General features: G+C 52.6%; 2 protein-coding genes across 3 annotated transcripts; one reads left to right on the top strand and one right to left on the bottom strand.

Annotated features, from left to right (window-relative positions):
- Window positions 1-2,239: 2,239 nt before the first annotated feature.
- On the bottom strand, window positions 2,240-5,299 carry c18h3orf33 (c18h3orf33 homolog (H. sapiens)). 2 transcript variants are annotated; one of them, XM_067246462.1, is made up of 5 exons: window positions 5,162-5,299; window positions 4,988-5,047; window positions 4,676-4,829; window positions 3,399-3,575; window positions 2,240-2,913 (listed from the first exon to the last, which is right to left on the bottom strand). In XM_067246462.1, the coding sequence occupies exons 1-5, from the start codon at window positions 5,252-5,254 to the stop codon at window positions 2,771-2,773; spliced, it is 627 nt and encodes a 208-aa protein (XP_067102563.1). In that variant the 5' UTR covers window positions 5,255-5,299; the 3' UTR covers window positions 2,240-2,770. The 2 variants fall into 2 exon arrangements, with proteins under 2 accessions (XP_067102563.1, XP_067102562.1); XM_067246461.1 differs by having other exon boundaries at window positions 3,415-3,575.
- Window positions 5,300-5,841: 542 nt separating this feature from the next.
- Window positions 5,842-24,693, top strand: LOC136951537 (mediator of RNA polymerase II transcription subunit 13-like). The gene is made up of 30 exons (XM_067245992.1): window positions 5,842-6,613; window positions 7,690-7,924; window positions 8,104-8,272; window positions 9,661-9,806; window positions 10,177-10,374; window positions 10,768-10,962; window positions 11,186-11,345; window positions 11,550-11,657; window positions 11,832-12,548; window positions 13,891-14,107; window positions 14,357-14,384; window positions 14,618-14,739; window positions 14,905-14,977; window positions 15,070-15,278; window positions 15,640-15,839; window positions 16,471-17,348; window positions 17,630-17,797; window positions 18,360-18,583; window positions 18,796-18,982; window positions 19,450-19,795; window positions 19,934-20,138; window positions 20,499-20,690; window positions 20,978-21,201; window positions 21,414-21,556; window positions 21,730-21,888; window positions 22,086-22,265; window positions 22,372-22,517; window positions 22,681-22,845; window positions 23,071-23,165; window positions 23,503-24,693. The coding sequence occupies exons 1-30, from the start codon at window positions 6,548-6,550 to the stop codon at window positions 23,633-23,635; spliced, it is 6,288 nt and encodes a 2,095-aa protein (XP_067102093.1). The 5' UTR covers window positions 5,842-6,547; the 3' UTR covers window positions 23,636-24,693.
- Window positions 24,694-25,928: the final 1,235 nt, after the last annotated feature.

Below are 25,928 nucleotides of genomic sequence, written 5' to 3'. Positions count from 1 at the left end.
AAGTGCACCTGCTGTCAGTAGATTCGCCACAAAGAACCGCCTGCTACTTACTTTTGTTATTTTTTTCGAGCCGCGTCCGGAACGTCACTATGACACCATCCACCAAAACATTACTCCTAACGATTCCTTTCTTCCGTTTCTCAGGCCACAACGGTCAATGTTTGGACAGTCTTGTGCTGTTCCGCTGTCGGGTAGTTTAGTTAAGGAGTACCGGTCTACTGAGGCATGAAGGAGCAAGTCCCATCCGCCACACTCATCATTCAAACGAGAACAGCGAGCGGCCGTCGGTTGAAGGAAAGTGCGGAACGGAGTTTCTGGATTGTCAGCTTTCCGGACACCGGCCCGACACGCGGTCTCCACCATAAAGACATGTTTCGTTTAAGCCACTTAATCTTTGATTCATGCATTTTTTTCATATCCATCGATCAGTCAAACGACCAAACAGCCAACATGAAATCTTTGTTTATAAATACAGAGAGAGGGAGCACTCTGAGTTTGGTGACTCAGGATTAAGGACTTGGTCTGCAACATAGCATTATAAAGTTATTTCACTACTAACACAACAACAGTAAGAAAATGACAAAAACACTGAAACAAACAATATATATTTTTTAACCATTATTTCATGGAGTATGTTAGCTCTGTGCTTTGTGTCCGTGTGTGTGTGTGTGTGTGTGTGAGCTAGCTGTACGTGTGTGTGTTAACTATTTCTGTGTGTGTGAGCGAGTGTGTTAGTGCATGTTAGCTTTGTGCTTTCTCCCTAGTGACTGGTCAAAGTCTGGCAGCGCCAGTGAATTGCACCTTCCAATTCAAACCAGCCATCCAATCAGAAACCACTCCAGCAGCCACTGGTAACATTTACACAACAAAAGACATACTCACTGATTCATCCCCCTCTTAATGTCTCCCCCCTCCCTCCTCTCTCCACCCTCCCCTCCCTCATCCCTCCTTCTCTCTCCACCCTCCCCTCCCTCATCCCTCCACCCTTCCCTCCCTCATCCCTCCTTCTCTCTCCACCCTTCCTTCCCTCATCCCTCCTTCTCTCTCCACCCTCCCCTGCCTCATCCATCCTTCTCTCTCCACCCTCCCCTCCCTCATCCATCCTTCTCTCTCCACCCTTCCCCCCTCTTTCCCCCCCTGCCCCCCCTCCTCCTATTGGACCCTCCCCCCCTCTTTCCCTCCCTAATCTGCTTCTGTGCCCGTTAGTTTGATGAACCGCTGCCTTTCACTTCCTTGGTCCTCCTCTTTTACACGCACACACACACAAACTGGCACAAACACACACCCCTCACACACACACACACACCCCAACCCCCACCACACATACATACACCCCTCACACACACCACTAGGGCGTCACAACCCTACTCCCAGACACCACACACACACAGGTCCACCACACTAAACCCATAGGTCCAGCATGGCCAACAAGATGGTAAAGAACAATGGTGGCCTGGAATGAAACATCCGTCCGCCTCCATGATTCTAGAGCCTTCCTGGTTCTCTGGCTGGCCTCCGCTCTGGAAGGCTGCTTTACTGACTCTCTCGTTGGGTAACACTTTTATGAGCCGCCCAGCCTGGAGCCTCTCCCTTCTTCTCCAGCAGAGTGGTTTGATGTCTTAGTTCCATCAGGTAAGAGACCTCTTTATGAGCTCTTAAAGCCCCTCTTCTGCTACAAATACACACAGCTCCCCAGGGAACGTGGGGGGGTGGAGGGAGTTGGGGTGAGGGAAGGGAGAGGGTGGAGGGGTGAGGAAAGGGGTGGGGGAGAGGGTTATGGGGGAGGTGAGGGGTCGGGTGGAGAGGAAGGGTGAGAGAGGTGAGGGTGGATGATGGGGGAGGGGGTGAGGAGAGGTAGAGGGGGAAGGAGGAGAGGGGGAGGGAGGAGGGGGAGAAGGGGGTGTATGGGGTTTCACCTCTTGATACGCTTTGTCTGCCAGACTAGGCGTTACCACGGTAACGGCGATCTTGGTGAGAGGAACCAGTGGACCCCCACGGTTACGGCCCTGTGACAATGCAACTCTCCTCTCCCCCCCCCCCCCCCACACACACACACACACAGGAGAGAGGGGAACAGAGGGATTTGAGGTGGTGATTTTCTAAAGGAAGTGAGAGCCGGGGGATTATAATAAGGACCTCCTTCAGGGGGGACCAGAGTTCCATTCACTAGAAAATACCCACTTTTCTACGTATGAATCCATGGCTTCATTTGAAAAATTAGGACTGGACACCAAGCAAATATACTGGTTTGGTTTTATATTTGTAAATAGACTGTGAGGAATAAAGTCTGTAACTAAGGTGCAATACAGTTTGAGGTGTTCAGTTTTAAGATTCAAGCCATGTTTAAAACTTTAGGATACACATTACGAGAAAGAGAGAGAGAGAGCAAATCTGTGTTTCAAAAGGCCGTCTGCCTCATCCTAGACCTGACAATACAGTCTGAATGTCTTGATAAAACGTGCAACTTTCAATGCTAAAAATACAAACACTTTTACAAGACTTAAGAATCTTGATGACTTTCCTGAACAAACCACTCAATTGCTTTTCTCCCATTCACCTCTAAACCATGCGGATGCCATCTTGGAATCATTACAGCACAGTTCGCCTTGACAAGCCTCTAAAGAAAGGGAATTCGGAAATTCCTGGTCGATCAATTCATCAGGTCCACTTAAAGAGTCTCATTAGGAATCTGACCACCCGATTTTCTCTGAAGGTCCGAGACGCCTTCTCCCATTGGCTGTCCTCCTTCCACAGTCCCCGCCTCTTCCTCTCAGCGCTGACCTCTGATTGGAGGAGCCGTTTGTGGAGGCGCCAGTATAGCCGTGACTGAGGAGGAAGTCCCCAGACAGGAACTGTGCGGGCGAGTCCCAGCTTCAGCAGCTCCTCGTTCACACTCCTGGCCCACACTGACCCCTGGTGGACAGGAAGGGAATTGCGAGGTTGTCACAAGGAGGAAATATTCACAGGTTTACTACTGTACTAACTTCTGTACTGTGTAGAGCAGAGGCACAGGTTTGTTTTCAAATGTGGATGGGACAGTGTTTATATTTTGGGGGGTTTGAGGGGGAAAGATTTACTGTTTACAAAAAGTATGTATAATGAAACCTATGTCCCTTCTGTATAGAACTGGGAAACCTGGGAAAAGGTGATTAATAATACTAATGTGCTAATTTACACTTTTATCCAAAGTGATGTACTGGGGATATTTGAACCTGTGACTCTTGACCTGCTGTTGGACATCCTATCACAGGCGTATTCAACCCTGCTCCTGGACAGATACCTGCCTGTAGGCTTTTGCTCCTACACGCACCTGATTCTGACTAGCTGGTTCATCAGGTAACTAGTGTTGAGTCAGGTCAAATATGTCTGATTGGAGCATCAGGCAGCTCCAGGATCACCTGATCCACCACCTACTGTGCTGAGAGACACTAAACAGTGCAGAGTCTCCTGGTCCCTGCTGAGGAGCCTCAGCCAGACCACCTGGGTGGGGCTCAGGTTCTCCTCCATCCACAGCCTGGCCTCTGGGGTTAGCTCCACCCCTGCCAGATGCACCGCCAGCCGCGACGAACACACACCTGTGGGCAGAGAAGACATGAGGCAAGGCTACAGTGCCTCGGCTCGAACTGTGAGGAAGAAGACATGAGGCAGGGCTACAGAGCCTCAGCTCGAACTGTGAGGAAGAAGACATGAGGCAGGGCTACAGAGCCTCAGCTCGAACTGTGAGGAAGAAGACATGAGGCAGGGCTACAGTGCCTCAGCTCGAACTGTGAGGAAGAACACATGAGGCAGGGCTACAGTGCCTCAGCTCGAACTGTGAGGAAGAACACATGAGGCAGGGCTACAGTGCCTCAGCTCGAACTGTGAGGAAGCAACACACACGCAGACACACACACACGCAGACACACACGCATACACAAACACATAATGCAAATAAAGCATTATAGGGCTAAATAGATGATAGTATGTACGTATAAGCATTTATTTACAGGATGCTTATTACCAAAGAAACGTCTGTATTTGGCCTCTTGATTTGCAGTCAAACAGCACACCAAGTGGTCACAGGTTCAATTCCCCACAGGGAAAAAGTGAGTACAAGCACCTGCAGTGGTCCCAATGTCCACATGGCAACAGGAAAACAACAGAAGAAGAGATGGAATTGTAGAGTGGTTTGATCCACCTAACTGGATAGCAACTCTGGGACTGAATCCCCTAGTTTAAGCGCGGGGCACGGATTTCCACATAATGCAGTTTAAGTGCACGCTTCAAAACCTGAATTTAATAGCACTGTAGCTATATCATGTCATCCCTAACAGGCTTTGACCAGGAATCCAAGCCTGGAAACGAAAATTAAACACCAGCGGGGGAAAAGCGCAGGCGAAGGGCGAAATGTGCCGTCTATAGGGAGGGAACACTTATTGGATAAACCACAACAGACAGTTTTCGGTCAACCTGACAACGATCACTGCGCCACAATGCCACGCCCTCAGATTAAGGGTAAATTAGATTGTTATCCTTTTAAACAAATTGAAGGAAGAAAATACTATCCAATAAGATCAACGTAGTCCGACAGATTGTAATATAATAATAACACAGTCCTAAAGTCAAAGTTGAATTCTCTACACGCTCACTCTCATGCCAACTATCTTTAACACAGACACACACACTCTTCTCTTACGTCTGGTCAGCAGTGTGGAGAGGAGAGGGACGTGGATTGGGATGTGTTCCACTTCCAGACCTTTCTCAGTGATGGACTTTACTCTCCCTCGGAGACTGACATTCTGCTCGATAAAGTGAGCTGGGATCTCAGAAACGGAGTTAAACTTAGTGATCTGAGAAAAAAGAAATGAAAGATAAATACAGAATTAAAATAGGCACAGTACTCTGTCGTCCTAAATAACAATAATTGCATTAAACAGAGTGTCGCTGTCCCAATTGTTGCGCCAGTATAGCACTGTTTCACTAGTATGAGGCGTTAACAAGTACTTACTAATTTGATACTTCTAGATATTACAATAAGACCTGCGATAGCGAGCACAGCGCTGGTTTTCTGTTGAAACATGAAGCACAAAAGTGGCTACAGTCATGGCAGACCTTAATGTAATGTCACAACCACCACCACAAGTTCAGACTTCAATTTAATATCAGAAGTTTCAGTCCATACCCGGACAATATTCAAATGATCATCAGCAAATTTAGATACAACTGAAACGATGTTATATGCTTCCTTTGGATTCTCCAGGCGAGTCTCCGGCATGTTGAATTGTTGACATTTTATAAAGACGACACTTTAGCTCCGCCCACCTGTGACGTAGTTCTTAAAGCGCTAGAACAACTCTTTTGGCTCAAAGAAGCAAACAAGGAATTAAAACCATCCACATTCAAATTTAGCGTTAATTCCACATTTGAATTCACTCTATTTCCACTCTATTTATCTCTCTCAAAACACATACACACAAATCTTACTGCATTTATCACTGTTGTCAAAAAGCTATTTATATTGTTTAATTTATTTTATGTCAAAAAGACAAATTGGACCGCAATCCATGACATGGAAATTAAAATAAAGGTACTTCTACTTTTCTAACATGTGAATTATAAAGGAGTTTTAATACACCAAAGAATAGCAGCTGGTATAGACATGCATTAAGACATCATTATCAAAGAAAATCTATATCGTTATGACTTGTGGAACGGTCGCATGACTGATCAAATCAGTAAACTCAGCTCCAAGACATCTACAGTGACGCCTCCACTCACAATACCACTAATTGGCCAATGGGAGCTCGGAGGCAGAGGTGTCCTCCTGTCCGCCATTAAAGAATTCAATCCATGAATTCAAATGGAACCTACAGGACCCAAGAATGAGTTAGCGACAGCTAATACGTAGCAGGCTTTTAACGCTGAATAGACATATCAGCATCGTTGTTTTATCGATTTTTTATCACTTTTAACGATTTTCGTCTGATTCCCGTGGTAATAGGTTATAGAATAGTGGCGTGGCTAACTGTTTTGTGTAGTCTTTGGTATGTTAGCTTGATAGCTAGCTAGTTAGCTAAAGTTAGCTGTCTAGCTAACATTAGCTGAGCGATCAGGGGGAGGGGAGAGTTCCTCTGCTCCGAAATGGTGTTAGCTAACGCTAGCTTGAGTGACTTTTAGCTTTCTTGTGTTCGAGGTGGAGATTATATTGCAGCTATTTCTGTTCATGTAAACGTACTGTTAGACAGCACTATTTATATGTAGCTAGCCCAAAGACAGACAATAGATTATAAGTTAGGTTCAAACATTTGCTAGAGAGCTAGCCAAGCGTAAGCTAGTTAGCTAAAGCTAACGAGCAAACTAGGCTGTTCGCTACCTAGAGCTAATGCTACCTAGCCTTCAACCGGTTGCGTAAATAACTTGTTTGCTAGCTTATCCCATAGCCAACTTAGATGTGCTGAATGGTTTCCCTAGATACTTAGGTGTAGTTACCGTGGCCAAACTTTGCAAAATATTACTCTTCTTGCGGTGACTGAGACAATGGACTGTACATACACGCTTGTGTGAGAAGATGAGTTCATGTTTTGTACCAAACGGGGCTAGTTTGGAGGATTGCCACTCCAACCTATTTTGCTTGGTAAGACATCATTTTACCTTTAGCTAGCATGCTAGTCATGAGAGACCAGAAAGCCATTTTGGTCTGCCTGGCACATAAAGCTACTAGCTACACAGCTGACGGGAGGCGCAAGGCCTGCTGTGCTCGATTACAAGTTAGCTTGCAAACAGTTAGCTCCTTTGCATTTTATTTAATCGTTGTGTTATTTAATTGCATACAGCGAGTTTAAACGGTCAGATGTAATTTATCGTCATTCAAATGTTGTATTTACCCGTCAAATGAGCAAATGTAGGGAAACTGATCACTTCAACCCAGTTGATACGCGAGATTTATATTTTTTGACGTTTTTATGAGGTTCTGGGATTGTGTTGAGTTGTTAATATTCATACTTAATTGTTAATACAGACTAACTCTTAAAAGCGTTCCTTTGCTTTTAGTCCGAAGCGTACACCGGCAGTTATTTGCAACTTTTGATTTTAGTTAGCAGGTTGTTGACCAACTTTTCGGCCTGCGGAATCACATGAGTCAGCCTGCATTATTCTTTTGGAACATCGGTGCATTTTTTTGAAGAGTTGATCTGCTTTAGCGACATTATATACACCGTTTTGCAACTATCACTTTAATTCACCTTAGACCTATTTTACGAAATGCGTTAGATGACACGGGTTTACAAATGGAGAAGAACAAAACAACAGTGTTGATAGTAGTAGTAGCAGCTACTCATTTGTTGACCCAACCACTTTCTACACCATTTACTCACAGGAGTAGCTCATGTATGTGACTTCACTGAGAAGTTGAATGAAGGCATGGCTGTTGTTGTTTTTAATAAACGGTCACATGACGTTATAAATGCTATAGAACTTGATCAACTGACAAGTCAAAGCGTGATTTCTCTACTCGTTAGGCTGAGTTGTTAAAGTATTGCCTATATATCGCACACCTTACCTCTCTCTCGTCTAATCCTTGTTTCCCTCTTCTCCCTCTCTCCCCTTGTCCCTCCCTCTCCTCCCTCTCTCCCCTTGTCCTTCCCTCTCCTCCCTCTCTCCCCTTGTCCCTCCCTCTCCTCCTTCTCATCTCTCGCTTCTCCTCTTCCTCAGGCTGACCTGACTGGGATTAAATGGCGGCGTTTCGTGTGGCAGGGGCCCACCTCGTCCCCCATCCTGTTCCCGGTGACGGAGGAAGACCCCATCCTGTGCAGCTTCAGCCGCTGCCTGGCGGCCGATGTGCTGAGCGTGTGGCGACGGCACCACAGCCCCGGACGCCGCGAGCTCTGGCTCTTCTGGTGGGGAGACGACCCTAGCTTCGCTGAGCTCATCCACCACGAGCTCTCCAGTAAGGGCCCTGCACACACGGAATACACACACGCTGAATACTCTTACAGACACGCATGCATCTACACACACATGCTCACCTGCACACACACAAACCCTGACGCACAGTTGATGTTGCAGTGGATGCACCTGGTCTGAATCTCCCCTCTCTCCCATCTCTCCTCTCTCCTTCCACCCCAGGTGAGGAGGATGGGGAGTGGGAGAGCGGTCTGTCATACGAGTGTCGCACGCTCCTCTTCAAGGCCATCCACAACCTGCTGGAGCGCTGCTTGGTGATGCGCAGCCTGGTGCGGGTGGGCCGCTGGTTCGTCAGGCCCTACGAGAAGGACGAGAAGCCCATCAACAAGAGGTACGTGGTGGTTTGTTTGTTTTTGTGTACGCAGTTTTGCAAACGCTGCGTCAGAGTTGAAGATGTTGGTTTTCAGGGCCAGAGAGAGAGAGAGAGAGAGAGAGCAAAAACTGAGTTGCACTATTTAAATGTTATCAAGATTGATGTGCGGTGAGCCTGGGTTCCCAGGTGAAAAGTTTTGCAAGCTCACTAACAACCACACGTATAAGGATGTCCTGAAGGGAAGTTCATAGCTGGGTTGTTACTCTACTGTGTGTGTGTCCTGCTGTAGGACTCTGCTAGGCTCATTATAGCTCAACCCCTGTTGTCTGGAGAGTCCAACAGGGCAGTCTGGACGGTCACTTGAAGCTTTGCTCGTGTGTGTGTGTGAGAGGATGTGTGTGTGTGTGTGAGAGGATGTGTGTGTGTGTGAGAGGGTGTGTGTGTGAGAGGGTGTGTGTGTGAGGGTGTGTGTTTCAGGGCTGGAAGTTTGTAGTGGTTGTTAGTGGTGCAGGAGCGTGAGAACAGGTCTTCAGTCTGGGAGTTCAGGGGAAAGTCTACTAGTGTTAGTGCTGCTTTCTAGCAGGCAAGACACCAGGCATTCAGCTGTCGCCTGTTCTGTCTCTCTCGCTCTCTCTCTCGCTCTCTCATTCGCTCTCTCTCTCTCTCTCTCATATCTGTCTCCCCCCTTTCTCTGTCTCCTACTCTCTTCCCGTCTGTGTGATAAACAGGGCTGTCTTTGGACAATGCTGAGTCTGCACTGTGGTTTTACACCAACCATGTCAACAGGAACTATTTTAGTACATTTCCCCCGCTTGGCTGTGCAGTGCCAGTGCAGGAAACGGCCGACTAGTTTCAACTCGTCAAGGCTATTATAATCCAGGTTATTTTAGCGTTTTGAGCCTATTTGGGGGAACTTGGTCCAGTCTGAGTGGAGTTTGAGGGGGTCAGGTTTCGGGGCGCCGCTAGCTTCCTCTGTGGCCTAAATCACAGGTCTCTAGTCGTTCTGTGTGTTTGGCTCAGAGCAAGCAGCCATTATGACCTGGAAGCACTTTTTTATTTGGTTTCACAGCCTAGATCAAAGTGCACTCGCTGCAGTTATGCTAGGAATGAGGCCTCCCCTCTTCTCTCCCCCCTTACTCCCCTCCCCCTTCTGACTCATACTAAACTTTCTCCGTGCGGAAGGACGGTTGAGGCTGTTGCCGCGGTAACGACTCTGTAGTTTTTCTCGTGAGTTCGTGACCCCCCCCCCCCCTTCTACCCCAACAAGCGTTACAAACACCCTCTCTAGTTTGTTGTTGTTGCTAAAGGGCTGTGTTGCTAAGGGGCTGTGTTGCTAAGGGGCTGTGTTGCTAAGGGGCTGTGTTGCTAAGGGGCTGTGTTGCTAAGGGGCTGTGTTGTCCCGGCAGTGAGCACCTGTCCTGCTCCTTCACCTTCTTCCTACACGGAGACAGCAACGTGTGCACCAGCGTGGAGATCGCCCAGCACCAGCCCCTGCAGAGGCTGGCCGAGGAGCACCTCAGTCTGGCCCAGCAGACCTCCAGCCCTCTGCAAGGTGGGTCCCCCCTAACCCTGTCCCCCCTAACCCTGTCCCCCCTAACCCTGTCCCCCCTAACCCTGTCCCCCCTAACCCTGTCCCCCCTAACCCTGTCCCCCCTAACCCTGTCCCCCCTAACCCTGTCCCCCCTAACCCTGTCTCCCCTAACCCTGTCTCCCCTAACCCTGTCTCCCCTAACCCTGTCCCCCCTAACCCTGTCCCCCCTAACCCTGTCCCCCCTAACCCTGTCCCCCCTAACCCTGTCCCCCCTAACCCTGTCCCCCCTAACCCTGTCCCTCGTCCTGACCCCCCCCACCCAAATGTATATATTTTTTTACCAATAAATATAACCAACCACAAGACTCTAAGCTCCGGTGCATCTCCGCAGTGATCCTGAGTCCGTACGGCCTGAATGGCAGCCTGACGGGACAGTCCTTCAAGATGTCCGACCCCCCCACCCAGAAGCTGATGGAGGAGTGGCGTCAGTTCTACCCCGTCACGCCGCGCGCCGCACAGCGCCCCGATGACAGCATGGAGGAGGGCGACTGGGAAGACGACTCTCTGGCCGCTGTGGAGGTCCTCGTGGGTAAGAGAGGGGGGCGGGGCCTCGTGGGTAAGAGGGGGGGGGGGGGTCTCGTGGGTAAGAGAGGGGGGTGGGGTCTTGTGGGTAAGAGGGGGGGGGGGCTTGTGGGTAAGAGGGGGCGGGGTCTCGTGGGTAAGAGAGGGGGGCGGGGTCTTGTGGGTAAGAGGGGGGGGGGCCTTGTGGGTAAGAGAGGGGGGCGTGGCCAGGGCGGGTGGTGGTGGTGGTGGTGATGATGATGCTGTTACTTAGCAGGTGGGTGTGGGGTTTCTTGATTGTGGGTGATGATGGTGATACTAATAGTGATGGTTATAATTATTGTGGGTGGTGATGGTGTACTAATGGTGATGATGATGATGAGGGTGTGTGTGCTGACCGATGGTGTGTGTGTGGTTCCAGCGGGGGTGAGGATGGTGTACCCAGCCTGCCTGGTGCTGGTGCCCCAGGCGGAGCTCCCTTCCCTGGGCTCGCAGGGCGCAGTGCCAGCCTCCTCCAGCATGGCTGGAGCTCAGCAGGGCCTGGCCGGCACCAGAGACCCCGCCATGTCCTCCGTCACCCTCACCCCCCCTACCTCCCCCGAGGAGGCCCAGAGAGGTACACGCGCACACACACACAGACACACAGACACGCACACACAAGACATAGATATTCATTTAAGCATGTGTGAGCGCAACATACCACAATACTATGTCATAAAGATGCCGCCAGACTAGATTCCTATTCAGACAGGTTTTCCTCCTCTTAAACATACACTAACTTCCTTCTCTCCCTCTCTCTTTCCGTATCTCTGTATCTCCCTCTCCTCCTCCCCCTCCAGACTCCCAGTCGTGCCAGCGCTGGCTGAAGCTGGCCTGCTCCTCCGAGAGCGGGGGCTCGCAGGACGGGGGGCTCCACGGGGGCCGACTCCCTCGCAGGCTGGCCAGCCAGGTGCTGGAGGGGGTGTGGCAGGAGTGCAACAGCAACAGAGCCCAGAGCAAGTGAGTTCTGACCTCTAGTTCAGACATGGGCTGACCTCTGACCCTGCGACCCTTCTGCCAGACAATCACCTAGCTTCATGTAGGAGTTTAAACATGCATGCTCCATGTAAACGTGGAGCTCTAGAATCCGAACGCGGGTAGCTTGCTCCTCAGTGTGGTGGGTGACAGGCTGAATAACGTCACTGTCGTGTTGTTCCCCTCCAGGAGGAAGTTCTCCACTCTGACAAACGGAGGCTGTGAGGACGAGGCTGACAGGACGGACATGTGGGACTTTGTGGAGGCGTCACAGAGGACGCTCTGCAGCTGCACGAGGTACGCTGCTCGCACCAGCATCCAGGCCGGACCAATGCTGTCTAGGAACTCTTCACATCCAAGGAGAAATGTTTTAATGATGTGTGTGTTTGTCTTCTGTCCCCCCTTTATCCACACACACACACACACACACACACACACACACACACACACACACACACACACACACACCAGGCACAAGAACCAGAAGCAGCGTGCAGGCAGCGTCTCAGGCCACCCCCCCTCTGCCGGCCAGCCCCCCCAGCCCGCCCCCAAGCACAAGCAGGGGGAGAAGCCCGACAAGGGGGACAAGCAGCAGAAGAGACCCCAGACCCCCTTCCACCACCGCAGCCTGGCGAGCGAGGAGCCCGGCCCGGAGCCCCAGCCCCAAAGGGTGTGCCTGCGAGCCCAGGAGGAGGGCCCCTACCCCAGCCTGCACCACGTGGACGCAGCCCTCCCCAAAGCCCCCACGCTCCACGCCCACGGTCCCCCCGCCGACCTGGCCGGCTCCCCCCAGCCGCCCCCCCTCAGCCCCCACCTGTCGGAGAGAGGGGGAGGGGAAGACCCGGGCCCTGGGAAGAGCTCCTCCACCCCCACACACCAACACTTCTACCCCCCTTCCTCCGAGCCATGCCTGCTGCCTCAGAAGGCCCAGTCGGAGGAGCCTTCCCTGGGGCCGCTGCCCCTGCCCTTCCCCCCGGCCTACCCGGAGCCCCTGGAGCCCACCGCCTATGTGGGCTCGGCCATCAACCCCAACGAGGACACAGCCCACAACCCCTGGAAGTACTTCAACCTGCCCCGCAAGAAGCCCTCCAGCTTCCACACCCCCCAGCTTCCCCGGGACAAGCTGAGGGAGGACTCTGGAGGGGGGATGGACGCCGTGGGGATGGACGCCGTGGTGTCCGTCACAGAGTGAGTCTCCAGCTGGTGCACGCCTGCTGTTAGCCAGGACCCTCCATCACCTAACCCTAACCCTGCTGTTAGCCAGGACCCTCCATCACCAAACCCTAACCCTGCTGTTAGCCATGACCCTCCATCACCAAACCCTAACCCTGCTGTTAACCAGGACCCTCCATCACCAAACCCTAACCCTGCTGTTAGCCAGGACCCTCCATCACCAAACCCTAACCCTGCTGTTAGCCAGGACCCTCCATCACCAAACCCTAACCCTGCTGTTAGCCAGGACCCTCCATCACCAAACCCTAACCCTGCTGTTAGCCAGGACCCTCCATCACCAAACCCTAACCCTGCTGTTAGCCAGGACCCTCCATCACCTAACCCTAACCCTGCTGTTAGCCAGGACCCTCCATCACCAAACCCTAACCCTGCTGTTAGCCAGGACCCTCCATCACCAAACCCTAACCCTGCTGTTAGCCAGGACCCTCCATCACCAAACCCTAACCCTGCTGTTAGCCTGGACCCTCCATCACCAAACCCTAACCCTGCTGTTAGCCAGGACCCTCCATCACCAAACCCTAACCCTGCTGTTAGCCTGGACCCTCCATCGCCTAACCCTAACCCTGCTTTTAGCCAGGACCTTCCATCACCAAACCCTAACCCTGCTGTTAGCCAGGACCCTTTATCACCAAACCCTAACCCTGCTGTTAGCCAGGACCCTCCATCACCAAACCCTAACCCTGCTGTTAGCCAGGACCCTCCATCGCCTAACCCTAACCCTGCTGTTAGCCAGGACCCTCCATCACCAAACCCTAACCCTGCTGTTAGCCAGGACCCTCCATCACCAAACCCTAACCCTGCTGTTAGCCAGGACCCTCCATCACCTAACCCTAACCCTGCTGTTAGCCAGGACCCTCCATCACCAAACCCTAACCCTGCTGTTAGCCAGGACCCTCCACCACCAAACCCTAACCCTGCTGTTAGCCAGGACCCTCCATCACCAAACCCTAACCCTGCTGTTAGCCAGGACCCTCCATCACCAAACCCTAACCCTGCTGTTAGCCAGGACCCTCCATCACCAAACCCTAACCCTGCTGTTAGCCAGGACCCTCCATCACCAAACCCTAACCCTGCTGTTAGCCAGGACCCTCCATCACCAAACCCTAACCCTGCTGTTAGCCAGGACCCTCCCTCACCAAACCCTAACCCTGCTGTTAGCCAGGACCCTCCATCACCAAACCCTAACCCTGCTGTTAGCCAGGACCCTCCATCACCAAACCCTAACCCTTCCATCGCCTAACCCTAACCCTTCCATCCATGTTGTTCCCCCTCTGATCCTGTGGCTGTCCTCCCCCAGGTTGATGTCGGGGTCGGGGCACCTGCTGAAGGTGTCCCAGGAGCTGGTGAGGACGTACACCCAGCGCAGGAACGGCCACCTGGGGGCGGCCATGACGGGCGAGGAGCAGGACGGGGAGGCCGACCCCTACGCCTTCAGGGAGGGAGACGAGGAGTTCACCTTCTCAGGGAAGAAGGACAAGGCTGGCGGGGAGAGAGAAGTGGGAGAGAAACACAAGGTGGGTGGAAATGGTTAGACCATGCGCACACACACGAACACACACACACACATGTAGAGAACACACACACACATGTAGAGAACACACACACGCGCACACACACGTAGAGAATGCGCTTGTCCGTGTGTTAAGTGGGGCCTGATTTAAAACCATTGCAGGAAGTGAAAAGTGTCCTCTAGTCCTTATTTAGAGCACAAGATGTTTGAGGGTGTGTACTTGGAGAGTAACAAGCGTGTCTTTCTCCTGCAGGGGGATGATGGAAACAGCTCCACTGACGGTACAGACGGCTTTCTCTTTTTTACCAAAGTAACAGGAGTCGGTTGATAATTAGTTGTAGTTTATAAGAGACATTTAAATTGATAGAACTTCCTTCTTCCTTCCTCGCTCTCCTCCCCCTCTCTCTCTTTCCTCCTCTCCTCCTTCTCCCCTCTCTCTCTTTCCCCTTCTCCTCTTTCTCGTTTTCCTCACTTCCCCCACCCCGTGTGTGCGTGTGCGTGTGTGTGTGTGCAGATGGCCAGGGCTCAGGCACCAAGCCAGTCCCCTCCACCAGCCTCTTCCATGAAGAAGCCGACCTGGCAGTGTCCTTCAACGACCTGGACAACATCTTCAACTCTGACGAGGACGAACTAGCGGTTAGCTCTCTATCTATGTCTGTCTGTCTCTCTCCATCTGTCCCCCTCTCTCTGTAGTTAGAACCTGTGTCTTTCTGTGGTCAAGTTTGGATGTGGTTGTGGTCAGGGTTAGGTGTGTGTGGTCAGGTTGTGGTCATGGTCAGAGCTGGTCTGTGTGTTTTCCAGCCGGGGTCTCGGAGAGCAGCAGCTGGAGCAGAGGAGAAGAAACCAGGAGCTCTGGACGCTCTGTCAAGCATCAGTAAGTATCACTCCCCGACACTGACACTGGCTCCCACTGCAGCTTCCCAGCAGATAGCTGACCTCTTCTCTTTCCTCCCCCTCCTCCTCCAGGCTCTGCAGACCTGCACCAGATGTTCCCCACGCCCCCCTCCCTGGAGCAGCACATCATGGGCTACTCTCCCATGAACCCGGGGGGGAAGGAGTACGGGGCGGTGGAGGGCGGGGCTGGCCTCACCCTGGTGGATGGGAGCCAGCTCAGTGCCCTCTACAGGATGGAGGTGGAGGAGGGCTTCTGCAGCCCCAAGCCCTCTGAGCTCAAGGTACACACACACGCTAACACACACACACACGCTAACACACACACACACACGCTAACACACACACACACACGCTAACACACACACACACACGCTAACACACACACACACGCTAACACACACACACATACAGTGGAGTGTCTCTGAATACTGTGGTCTGTAAACAATGTTTAGAGACGTCTGGTATTTCAGTGAGAGCTTGAGCGTTCTGGGGGGAAACAAGCCACCTGTGTTTTTATCTCAACACAGATGAGGATGGCTATCGTGTCTTACACTGGTGCTCTCCTCTCTTCCTCTCCTGCGCCTCCCTCTACCCTGCCTCACCTCACTCCTCTCCTGCTCCCACACTCCTCCTCCCCTACAGGACTTCTCCTTCGTGTTCAAGGCGGAGGCCTGCCCCCCCTTCACTGGCTGCTCCATGTTCGCCCCCCTAAAGAGCCTCCCCAGTCAGTGCCTGCTGCCTGTCCGCCTGCCAGAGGAGTGCGTGTACACGCCCAGCTGGACCCTGGGCAAGCTGGAGCTCATGGCCTCCGCGCCCCCCCTCACCCTCCTCACCAAAGACAGGTAAACCCCTCTGGAGTGCTGGCTGACTGGCCTAGCTTTAATGTGTCTTCTAAACTACTTTAGTGCCTGTTGGCAGGGTTAGGGTTGTATGTGTGTATTTCTCAGACTATAATGGGTCTGGGATTTGGGCTATAGTCAGAGATGGGAAGTAGCAAAGTACTTCACTTACTTTCACTCCTTACATTTTTTACACTTCTGTACTTTCTACTTATTACATTTTAAAGCCAGGCTCATTTAGTTTTAGTCTGTATGATCTGGCATGAACAATATAATTTTTTTGTCATTTCGAGATTTTTCAATTCCTGGTGATCACGCACAACAAATGGAAGCTAGTCTACGCTATGGAGCAAGGCAGAAAGCAGCATCAAAAAAGATATAATTATTATAAAAAATAAGTATGTTTAGTTTAGCCTGTAATCTATTGTGCTCTGCTGTCATCTACTGCTATAGGCTTGTCTGTTCTCTCCTTTCACTTTTTTTTTTTTTTTTTTTTTTTTTTCTGGAAAGTGTTGAGGGGTAGAATTTTATTTTCCTGAAACTTTGAGCTTATTTTTTTGTGAAAAAGTTATATATCTAGTTTTGGACTACGGTTGGGCTGTGATTTTGACTGATGTTTTTCTTGTTGTTGCAGCCCCAGTGTGGAGCCTGACTACAGCCAGAGCTACACTCCTCAGACACACACGCCCTTCCTGTCCAACAGCGCCCCGCCCAGCAACGCCGGTATCCTGCCCTCCCCCGCCACGCCCCGCTTCTCCGCACCCACCCCCCGCACCCCTCGCACGCCCCGCACCCCCCGCGGCCCTGCCAGCGTCCAGGGCTCCCTGAAGTACGACAACCCCGACCTCTACTCCCCGGCCTCCACCCCCTCCACCTGCCGGCCTCTCAGCTCCGTGGAGCCGGCCACCGTGTCCTCCATTCCAGAGGCCCACAGCCTCTACGTCACCCTCATCCTCTCCGAGTCGGTCATGAACCTCTTCAAGGACTGCAACTTCGACAGCTGCTGTGTGTGCGTGTGCAACATGAACATCCGCGGCGCCGACGTGGGCGTGTACCTGAGCGATGACGGCGAGGCTCAGTACCCCTGCACCTGCGGCTTCAGCGCCGTCGCCAACCGGCGCCACGGCCAGTCAGCCGGCCTGTTCCTGGAGGACGAGCTGGACGTGGTGGGCCGAGGCTCAGAGGCCGGCCGCGACACGGAGAGGAGATACGAGGAGAGGCGGGCGGGGGGCGCGCTCCGCGGGGGGCTTCTGAAGGAGCACCCCCCAGACGAGCTGATCCTGCTGCTGCAGGACCAGTGCACTAACCCCTTCGTCCCCATGGTGGCCGGCGGGGCCCCCAGCCCGGGCCCAGGGCCCAGGCCCTTCCTCAGGGTGGGGGAGAGAGACTGCTACAACGACTGCTACATGGCCCTGGAGCACGGGAGGCAGTTCATGGATAACATGTCTGGGGGCAAGGTGGACGAGGCTCTGGTCAAGAGCACCTGTCTGCACCCCTGGCCCCAACGCAAAGGTGAGGAACACCCTGCTGGACCTGGGACAGGGGCAGAATCCTCTCTGTCACCTGTCTGTCTTTGTCTCACTGCCTCTCACACACGTGACCTTTCTGTCAACTCAGTCTTACTACTTTCAGGAGGAACCTCCTCATCTGTGTGGATGCCAGTTAATGTGTGTTTGACTCTCTCTCCACCTCTCTCTCCCTCAATCTCTCTCCATCTCTCTCCCTCCATCTCTCTCTCTCCCTCCATCTCTCTCTCTCCCTCTCTCTGCCCCCCCCCCCCCCCCCCCCCCCAGCTGCAGATGTGAGTGCCCTGTTCTCGGGGGACGTGCTGCGGGTGCTGCTGTCGCTCCAGCCCGTGCTGCAGGACGCCATCCAGAAGAAGCGCAGCGTGCGCTCCTGGGGCGTGCAGGGCCCGCTCACCTGGCAGCAGTTCCACAAGATGGCCGGTCGGGGCTCCTACGGTAAACACCCGCCAACGGCCAAGTGCCGTTCTGGTGCCATATGTTCTGCACCTGCCTGGTTTATCAAGGATGTGTGATCCTACGGGGACCGTAGACTGGGGTCCACACCTGACATGAGTTAACCTGTGCTAGGGACCACACCTGACATGAGTTAACCTGTGCTAGGGACCACACCTGACATGAGTTAACCTGTGCTAGGGACCACACCTGACATGAGTTAACCTGTGCTAGGGACCACACCTGACATGAGTTAACCTGTGCTAGGGACCACACCTGACATGAGCTGACCTGTGCTAGGGATCCACGCATCATGAGTCAGTCATTTTAGGAGTGTATATTTACGTAGACAAAAATACTAGAATGTCACCAGACATTAGATCTGTGTTAGGAAGAAGTACCCACCTCTGCTGCCTCTTCAACATAAAGGCTCACAGAGCGTGAAGGAATCCAACATTTAACAGTAAAACAACTGCCTTAAGATGCCAAACAAGGTTTAACCCGGAAAGAGAAGCAGCTCCACTTCTGTCCCCGATCTGACGACCCCTGACCCCCTGACCCCCAGGCACGGACGAGTCTCCGGAGCCGCTGCCCATCCCCACCTTCCTGGTGGGCTACGAGTACGACTTTGTGGTGCTGTCCCCGTTTGGCCTGCCCTACTGGGAGAAGCTGCTGCTGGAGCCGTTTGGCTCCCAGAGGGACGTGGGCTATGTGGTCCTCTGCCCCGACAACGAGGCCCTGCTCCATGGAGCCAAGACCTTCTTCAGGGACCTGTCGGCCGTCTACGAGGTGAGTGAGCTCTCCTGCTCTCTCACACATGCACACACAAACACACTCCTAGGAGCTCTCTCTCACTCCTGCTCTCACACACACCTGCACACACACACACTCTCCTGCACACGCCTTCTCTCCTCCTCCCTGTCCTGTCTGGTCCGCCTGGGCCTGGCCTGACCTTAACCCTGACCTGACCTTAACCCTGACCTGACCCTCCCTGTGTGCAGGCCTGCCAGCTGGGGCAACATCGGCCCATCTGCAGGGGCCACTCTGACGGCCTTCTGAAGGTGGGGGCCCGGGGCCTCTCAGACCAGCCTCTCAGCGACTGGCTGCTCAAGATGGCGGCCAGCAGCGGGGACAGCGAGGCCTTCAGCAGGATCAAGCTGTTCGCTCAAGTGTGCCGGCACGACCTCGGTAGGTCACCTCCTCCCCAAGAGGACAACCACAGGACCACAGTGGGAACCACAGTGGGAACCACAGTGGGAACCACAGTGGGAACCACAGTGGGAACCACAGTGGGAACCACAGTGGGAACCACAGTGGGAACCACAGTGGGAACCACAGTGGGAACCACAGTGGGAACCACAGTGGGAACCACAGTGGGAACCACAGTGGGAACCACAGTGGGAACCACAGTGGGAACCACAGTGGGAACCACAGTGGGAACCACAGTGGGAACCACAGTGGGAACCACAGTGGGAACCACAGTGGGAACCACAGTGGGAACCACAGTGGGAACCACAGTGGGAACCACATGATGTAGCCACAGTGCTGTAGTTGTGTTCTGGGATAAACCTTGTTTCATTGCTAGACTAGACTGTACCTGACCCTGTCAGACAGGAAGTGATGTCTGATGTTTTTCTTATCTTTCTCCTCTGCAGCTCCGTACCTGGCAGAGCAAACACTGGACGCCTCCCTGCTCACCCAGCGCAACCCTGCTCCTCCCCCCTCCTCCTCCCAGACCCCCGGCTCCACCACCCCCTCCTCCGCCCCCTCCAGCCAGCCTGCCCACGCCAGCAGTACCCCTCCCTCCTCCTCCGGCCTGCCCCCTGGCCCCCCTGGGGGCTTGGCGGGGATGCCTTCCTCCAAACCCAGCGGCTACACGGCCTTCGTCTCGGCGGGGCTCCAGGCCGGGGCCCCCCAGAACGGGCCCCAGGCTGCCGGGGCCCTGGGGGACAACGGGTCCACGGCCAGCCACCCTCAGCCTGCAGCAGAACCTCCTGAGAGGTAGGGGGGAGGGAGGGGTGAGAGAAGAGGGGAGGGTAGGACGAGAGATGTTAGCAGCACCGACACTGAAAGTAACTCAGTCTACAGTGGGAGAGCATGTTTCATGTCTGAATGTTTCATGTTAACACTCTCTCCCAGCACCATGGAGAGGGACAAGGTGGGCCGGCCGACGGAGGGCGAGTCTCACGGGGTCTCTTACCCCCCTGCTGTGGTGGTGTACATGGTGGACCCCTTCAGCTACGAGGACGAGACCAGCTCCAGCCTCAGCCTGGCTCTGCTGCTGTGCTACCTGGACATGCTGCAGGCCCTGCCCACTCAGCTCAGACACGCTGTGTCTGTGCAGGTACACACACACACACACACACTCTCTACCTGGACATGCTGCAGGCCCTGCCCACTCAGCTCAGACACGCTGTGTCTGTGCAGGTACACACACACACACACACACTCTCTACCTGGACATGCTGCAGGCCCTGCCCACTCAGCTCAGACATGCTGTGTCTGTGCAGGTACACACACACACACACACTCTCTACCTGGACATGCTGCAGGCCCTGCCCACTCAGCTCAGACATGCTGTGTCTGTGCAGGTACACACACACACTTTCTCTTCCCCCTTTCTCTTTCTTTCTTTTCTTTCCCTCTCTGTGTCTGTTTCAGTTTTTGCCTCAGTTAAAAGGATTAACTTAACTGTGTGTTCCAGATCATCCCGTGCCAGTACCTGCTGCAGCCGGTGCATAGCGAGGATCGGCAGCTGTACGTGCAGCATCTCAAGTCCCTGGCCTTCTCCGTGTTCACACAGGCCCGCCGCCCGCTGCCCGCATCCACCAACTTCAAGGCTCTGACGGGCTTTGGGCCGGGCCTGGCCATGGACCTGACCCTGAAAAGCCCTGAGGTACGCCACCACCCCCAGCCACAGGGGGAGCTCTCCTCCAGTCTGACACGCACGCTCACTTTTCCATTTGATTCTGTTTGTTTTTATACACGGCAACATACACATTGTTACAGGTGCTTGTAGTTCAGGAGATGAAGCAGTATAACACAAATGTAGTTTAGTGGTAGTTACGTTATAGACATGCTCTACCCCTTCACCTACGGGGTTTCCCTCAGGAGTCATGGCGTGTTGGAACTGTTGCACGTCAGTGACCCTGACCTCTAACCTTTGCCCTCTGACTGGAGCAGCGTCCGGAGATAGTCCGTCTGTACACCCCTCCCTTCATCCTGGCGCCGGTGAAGGACAAGCAGACAGAGCTTGGCGAGACGTTCGGCGAGGCGGCGCAGAAGTACAACGTGCTGTTTGTGGCCTACTGCCTGTCACATGACCAGCGCTGGCTGCTGGCCTCCTGCACAGACCTGTACGGAGAGCTACTGGAGACCTGCGTCATCAGCATCGATGTTCCTAACAGGTACACACACGCACACACACACACACACAGGGGACCTGGGTCATCAGCATGGATGTTCCTAACACGTACACGCACGTGTTCAGTCACACACTCTGGGGAGCATCTTCTTATCATGGACGTCCCTAACATACACACACACAGTGTGGCTGCTGGTGGCCTACATACCATTGTGTTGTGGGTTCTGACTGTGTGTGTGTGTGTGTGTGTTCCAGGGCCCGCAGGAAAAAGGGCTCCGCCCGGCGGCTGAGCCTGCAGAAGCTGTGGGAGTGGTGTCTGGGCCTGGTGCAGGTGACATCACTGCCCTGGAGGGTGGTGATTGGACGCCTGGGCAGAATGGGCCACGGGGAGCTGCGAGGTATGTCGTCACGTGTGTGTGTATATAACGTGTGTGTGTCTCCAGACTGGAGCATGGTACTGTGTGTGTGTGTGTGTGTGTGTGTCTCCAGACTGGAGCATGGTGCTGAGTGTGTGTGTGTCTCCAGACTGGAGCATGGTGCTGAGTGTGTGTGTGTGTGTGTGTGTCTCCAGACTGGAGCATGGTGCTGAGCAGAAGGAACCTGCAGTCCCTCAGTAAGAGACTGAAGGACTCCTGCAGGATGTGCGGCATCTCCGCCGCCGACACTCCCAGCATCCTCAGCGCCTGCCTGGTCGCCATGGAGCCCCAGGGCTCATTCGTCATCATGCCAGGTTTGTCATCTCTCTGTCTGTCTCCCACACAGTGTTAACCTCTCTCGCTCTCTCTCTGTCTCTCTCTTCATCTCTCTGTCTCCCACACAGTGTTAACCTCTCTCGCTCTCTCTCTGTCTCTCTCTTCATCTCTCTGTCTCCCACAGTGTTAACCTCTCTCTGTCTAACAGTGTTAACCTCCCTCTCTCTCTCTGCAGACTCGGTGTCGACAGGCTCTGTGTTTGGCCGCAGCACCACCCTGAACATGCAGACGTCCCAGCTGAGCACACCCCAGGACACGTCCTGCACCCACATCCTGGTGTTCCCCACCTCCGCCCACTCCCAGCTCAACAGCACCACGGAGAACATCGACATTGCGTTCAACCCCATCAACCCTGGTACACACACACACACACACTGATCCTCACCCCCTGTTGTATGTGACCGCTGTGTCTCTCCCCCCACACACACACACCCTCACCCCCCTGTTGTGTGTCTCCTCAGATGGCTCTGATGGAATGGGCATCTTCGACCTGTTTGAGAACGACCTGGTGGACCCAGACCTCATCAACATCCTGCCCAGCTCCCCCACCCCCTCCCCTGGACACTCCCCAGGGGGGCATTACCACCAGGGGGGCGACGGAGGCAAGGTGAGCCCCCCCGCCTCCAGAAGTCTGGCTTCAGAAGGAGTCAGACACACACATCCTGTGGACTAGAATGGAATGCAATAGAATTAGTAGTCCCTACGAAACCAGAATGGGCCGGTGTAGAGGGGGGCCGGTGTAGAGCGACAGTGACTCTTGTCCTCCGCAGGGCCAGAGCACAGACAGGATGGAGTCCCATGAGGAAGTGCTGAACATCCTGCAGCAGCCCATGGCTCTGGGATACTTCATCTCCACCGCCAGCGCCGGGCCCCTGCCTGACTGGTTCTGGTCTTCCTGCCCTCAGGCTCAGAACCAGTGTCCCCTCTTCCTCAAGGTACACACACTCTCACACACACAAGTTCAACTTTTACGTTTATTTGCAGTTTGTAACGAGTACATTAGAATTCTTCGGTCCTTGACGTTTGCCTATTTGCCCATCTAAACCTGTAACAAGCAAGTCCTGTAATAAACGAGTGAGGTTACCTGGGTCAGGTCATCATGGATGCTGCAGTAGATGTTCTGATTGGTGGCTTTCTCTGATTGGTGGGTTTGTCTGCAGGCGTCGCTGCACCTGCACGTGTCTTCATCAGACGAGCTGCTCCACAGCAAGCACTCCCACCCCCTGGACTCCAACCACACCTCTGATGTCCTCAGGTACACCTCTCCCTCCCTCTCACATCCCCCTCTCTCCTCCCTCCCTCCTCTCCCTCCCTCTCACATCCCCCTCTCTCCTCCCTCCCTCCTCCCCCTCCCTCTCACATCCCCCTCTCTCCTCCCTCCTCCCCCTCCCTCTCACATCCCCCTCTCTCCTCCCTCCCTCAATCCTGGCTGTCATCTTCTCTCCTATTCCCTGTCAGCTACTCACTCCTCCTTCCTAGATCTGGATCTCCCTGGCTGTCGTTTTAGATGTGTCCTCCTAAATCAAATCTAATCTGTTTACTTGTACCCCCCCCACCCCACTCACACACACACACACACACACACACAACAGGTTTGTACTGGAGCAGTACAACGCCCTCTCCTGGCTGACGTGCAACCCTGCGACCCAGGACCGCCGCTCATGTCTCCCCGTCCACTTTGTGGTGCTCAACCAGCTATACAACTTCATCATGAACATGCTCTGAACCTCTGAACACAGCACTGAGGACCCGGCCTGCGCCGAAGACTCACCGAGGAACCACCAGGAGATAGAAGGAGGAGGAGGAGAAGGAAGCCTTAGAGATGTCATACCTTTATCAGGGACTACAGCTACTCTGGGAGTCGGGGGGTGTCAGACCCTTCCTGATTTATACATTCCTTGGAAGAGGGGGGGGGGGGGGGGGGCGGGGGCCTGCAGGCCCCTCCCACAGGTTATCACTGGAAGAGGAGGAGCCTGTCTGGAAGAGGAGGAGCCTGTCTGGAAGAGGAGGAGCCTGTCTGGAAGAGGAGGAGCCTGTCTGGAAGAGGAGGAGCCTGTCTGTCAATCAACCCAAAGCCACGAAGCCCGTTTGAACCTTTTGGATGATCAAGGGACTTTTCATAAAGGAGAATAAATTAAGTCTTTTTAACAACCTTAGATTTCAATCTATGACATTTTATCCTAATGAAATGCCTGCATATATATTATTTATTGTACGTTTTTAATTGTGTAATTTTTATTTCTTAATATCTTTTATATATCACAAATCTTAGAGGCTGTGTGTATAGCCATCTCACTGTAAATGAATTTGAGGTTGTTTTTTTGTTTTTTTTCCAAACGTCAGTCATTTTCACAAATTATGAAAAATCGACAAAACCTGCTCAAGTGAATTTTGCTGTAGATCGCTTTTAGAGTATACTTTTTTTTCAAAGGGTACATACCTTTATATTGCCACGATGTACAAATGAAGTAGTGTAGGGAGAGTGTGGATGTGTTTGAGAGCTGGCGACATGCAGGCTGGTTCCAGACACTGGGGCAGACAAGCAGAAGGTACAATGTCAGATTATATATTTTATATGACAGATTTAGAGAGAATGTGAGTGTGTGTGCGCGTGAGTGTGTATATATGTGTATATATAAATGTGTGCCGACACAAATGTTGCAGCCTCAGTTTTAGGAATAAAGTGTGTCTACCTATTGAAATGTTTTAAATTTGTATTTCCTTACAGTACAGGCAAAATTACAACAGAGACAAAACGATATTAGAATATAATACACAAAACTTGACCAACACAATTAAGACTTGACTGATTTATTTTCCAGTCTGGTTCTGATGGGGTTCCCGTGTAACCAAGTTGAACTGGTTTAACTTCATCTTTGTGATGCTGTCAGCTTTTCGGTGGCGCAGTTAGCAGAGACGCTAGGTTCAGTTCGTAGTGACTGCGTGCTGAATCCGAGGACGGTGGTTCGAATCCCTGAGTGGAAGTAAATAAGGAACATTTCTGACGAGTGACACCCAGTCCTTAAATGGTTGGTTGTTTTCGTTTTACTTTCTAAATGTTACACGTGTAGTACATATTTGATAAGCCGTTTTTAATATTAACGCTTGCTTTATTGTTGGCAAATTGTAAAATAGGTTGATGTAATTTTAGTTGGAGGGAAAGAGAACGAGCCTCGAGGGATGTAAGGCGCAGTTCGTAATCTTCACCGGCAAGTGGCGCCGCATACCCAACGTTCTCAACGCCATTACATCACCGGTGAAGAGAAGGATTTCAAACAGATCTATGATTTATCATTTGCTTCCACTACGTCTTCTACTGCTTCTGTAATCAGGGTGTGCTTATTTATACACGAAAAGATCATGCTGGTTTCAGAATAATGGCCAACGACAACTCAAGACTCCTTTCTGTGGACTGAAACTGAGAGAAGACTACGATTGTCCTTCACCTCTCCAGGGGTCAAACTGGTCAGCTGACTCACTGACATCCAATCCTACAAGGTCAGATGTGGCCCCGCCCCTTCGGAGTCCGCGAGTTATAAAACGACGAAAGTCCACTGCATTAATGTATGATTGTCCCAACTGTTATTTGCATAAATAGAGATGCTGGTATGCGCACAGGTCATAGAATGAGCAGTTTATAATACCCTGTCACGCAGCCTAACATGATTCATCATCACACAAAAACACCGCCTATTAGTAAGAAGTCCACAGCAGAACTTGCTCCCAAGTCCTGGTCGGGTTCAATAATAGATCACACCAAGCCGGTGGAGGCTGAATAATTGACAGGACTGCAATTTGTAGGAAAAAACACACTGGCGAGCACCCAGGTAAGACGTTGTCACCCTCGAGACTTCAGTGGGCAGAAGGCTTTTCAATTACACCAGGCACGTGGGCATGATGAGAATATGCCTATTATTGGTGTGTGTGTCTCGCTGAATGTTACGTAATCTTCAGAACCAAATGAAGAAATTGAGAACACGGCGCATATCACCAGAACAATAAAAAAAGCACATGCATG

Source organism: Osmerus mordax, chromosome 11 (genome assembly GCF_038355195.1).
Source record: "Osmerus mordax isolate fOsmMor3 chromosome 11, fOsmMor3.pri, whole genome shotgun sequence".
NCBI classification, from domain to species: domain Eukaryota; kingdom Metazoa; phylum Chordata; class Actinopteri; order Osmeriformes; family Osmeridae; genus Osmerus; species Osmerus mordax.
Note: the sequence above shows the minus strand (reverse complement) of the source record. Positions and strands in the feature narration are given on the sequence as shown.

Coding starts and splice junctions, on each gene's coding strand:
- LOC136951537 (XM_067245992.1), top strand. CDS start 6,548: ATGAGTTCATGTTTTGTACCAAACGGGGCTAGTTTGGAGGATTGCCAC. Junction 8,273..9,660: donor GAGAAGCCCATCAACAAGAG/GTACGTGGTGGT, acceptor TTGTCCCGGCAG/TGAGCACCTGTCCTGCTCCT. Junction 9,807..10,176: donor GACCTCCAGCCCTCTGCAAG/GTGGGTCCCCCC, acceptor GCATCTCCGCAG/TGATCCTGAGTCCGTACGGC.
- c18h3orf33 (XM_067246461.1), bottom strand. CDS start 5,254: ATGCCGGAGACTCGCCTGGAGAATCCAAAGGAAGCATATAACATCGTT. Junction 5,048..5,161: donor ATCATTTGAATATTGTCCGG/GTATGGACTGAA, acceptor ATGTTTCAACAG/AAAACCAGCGCTGTGCTCGC. Junction 3,576..4,675: donor CTCCACACTGCTGACCAGAC/GTAAGAGAAGAG, acceptor CTCTGCCCACAG/GTGTGTGTTCGTCGCGGCTG.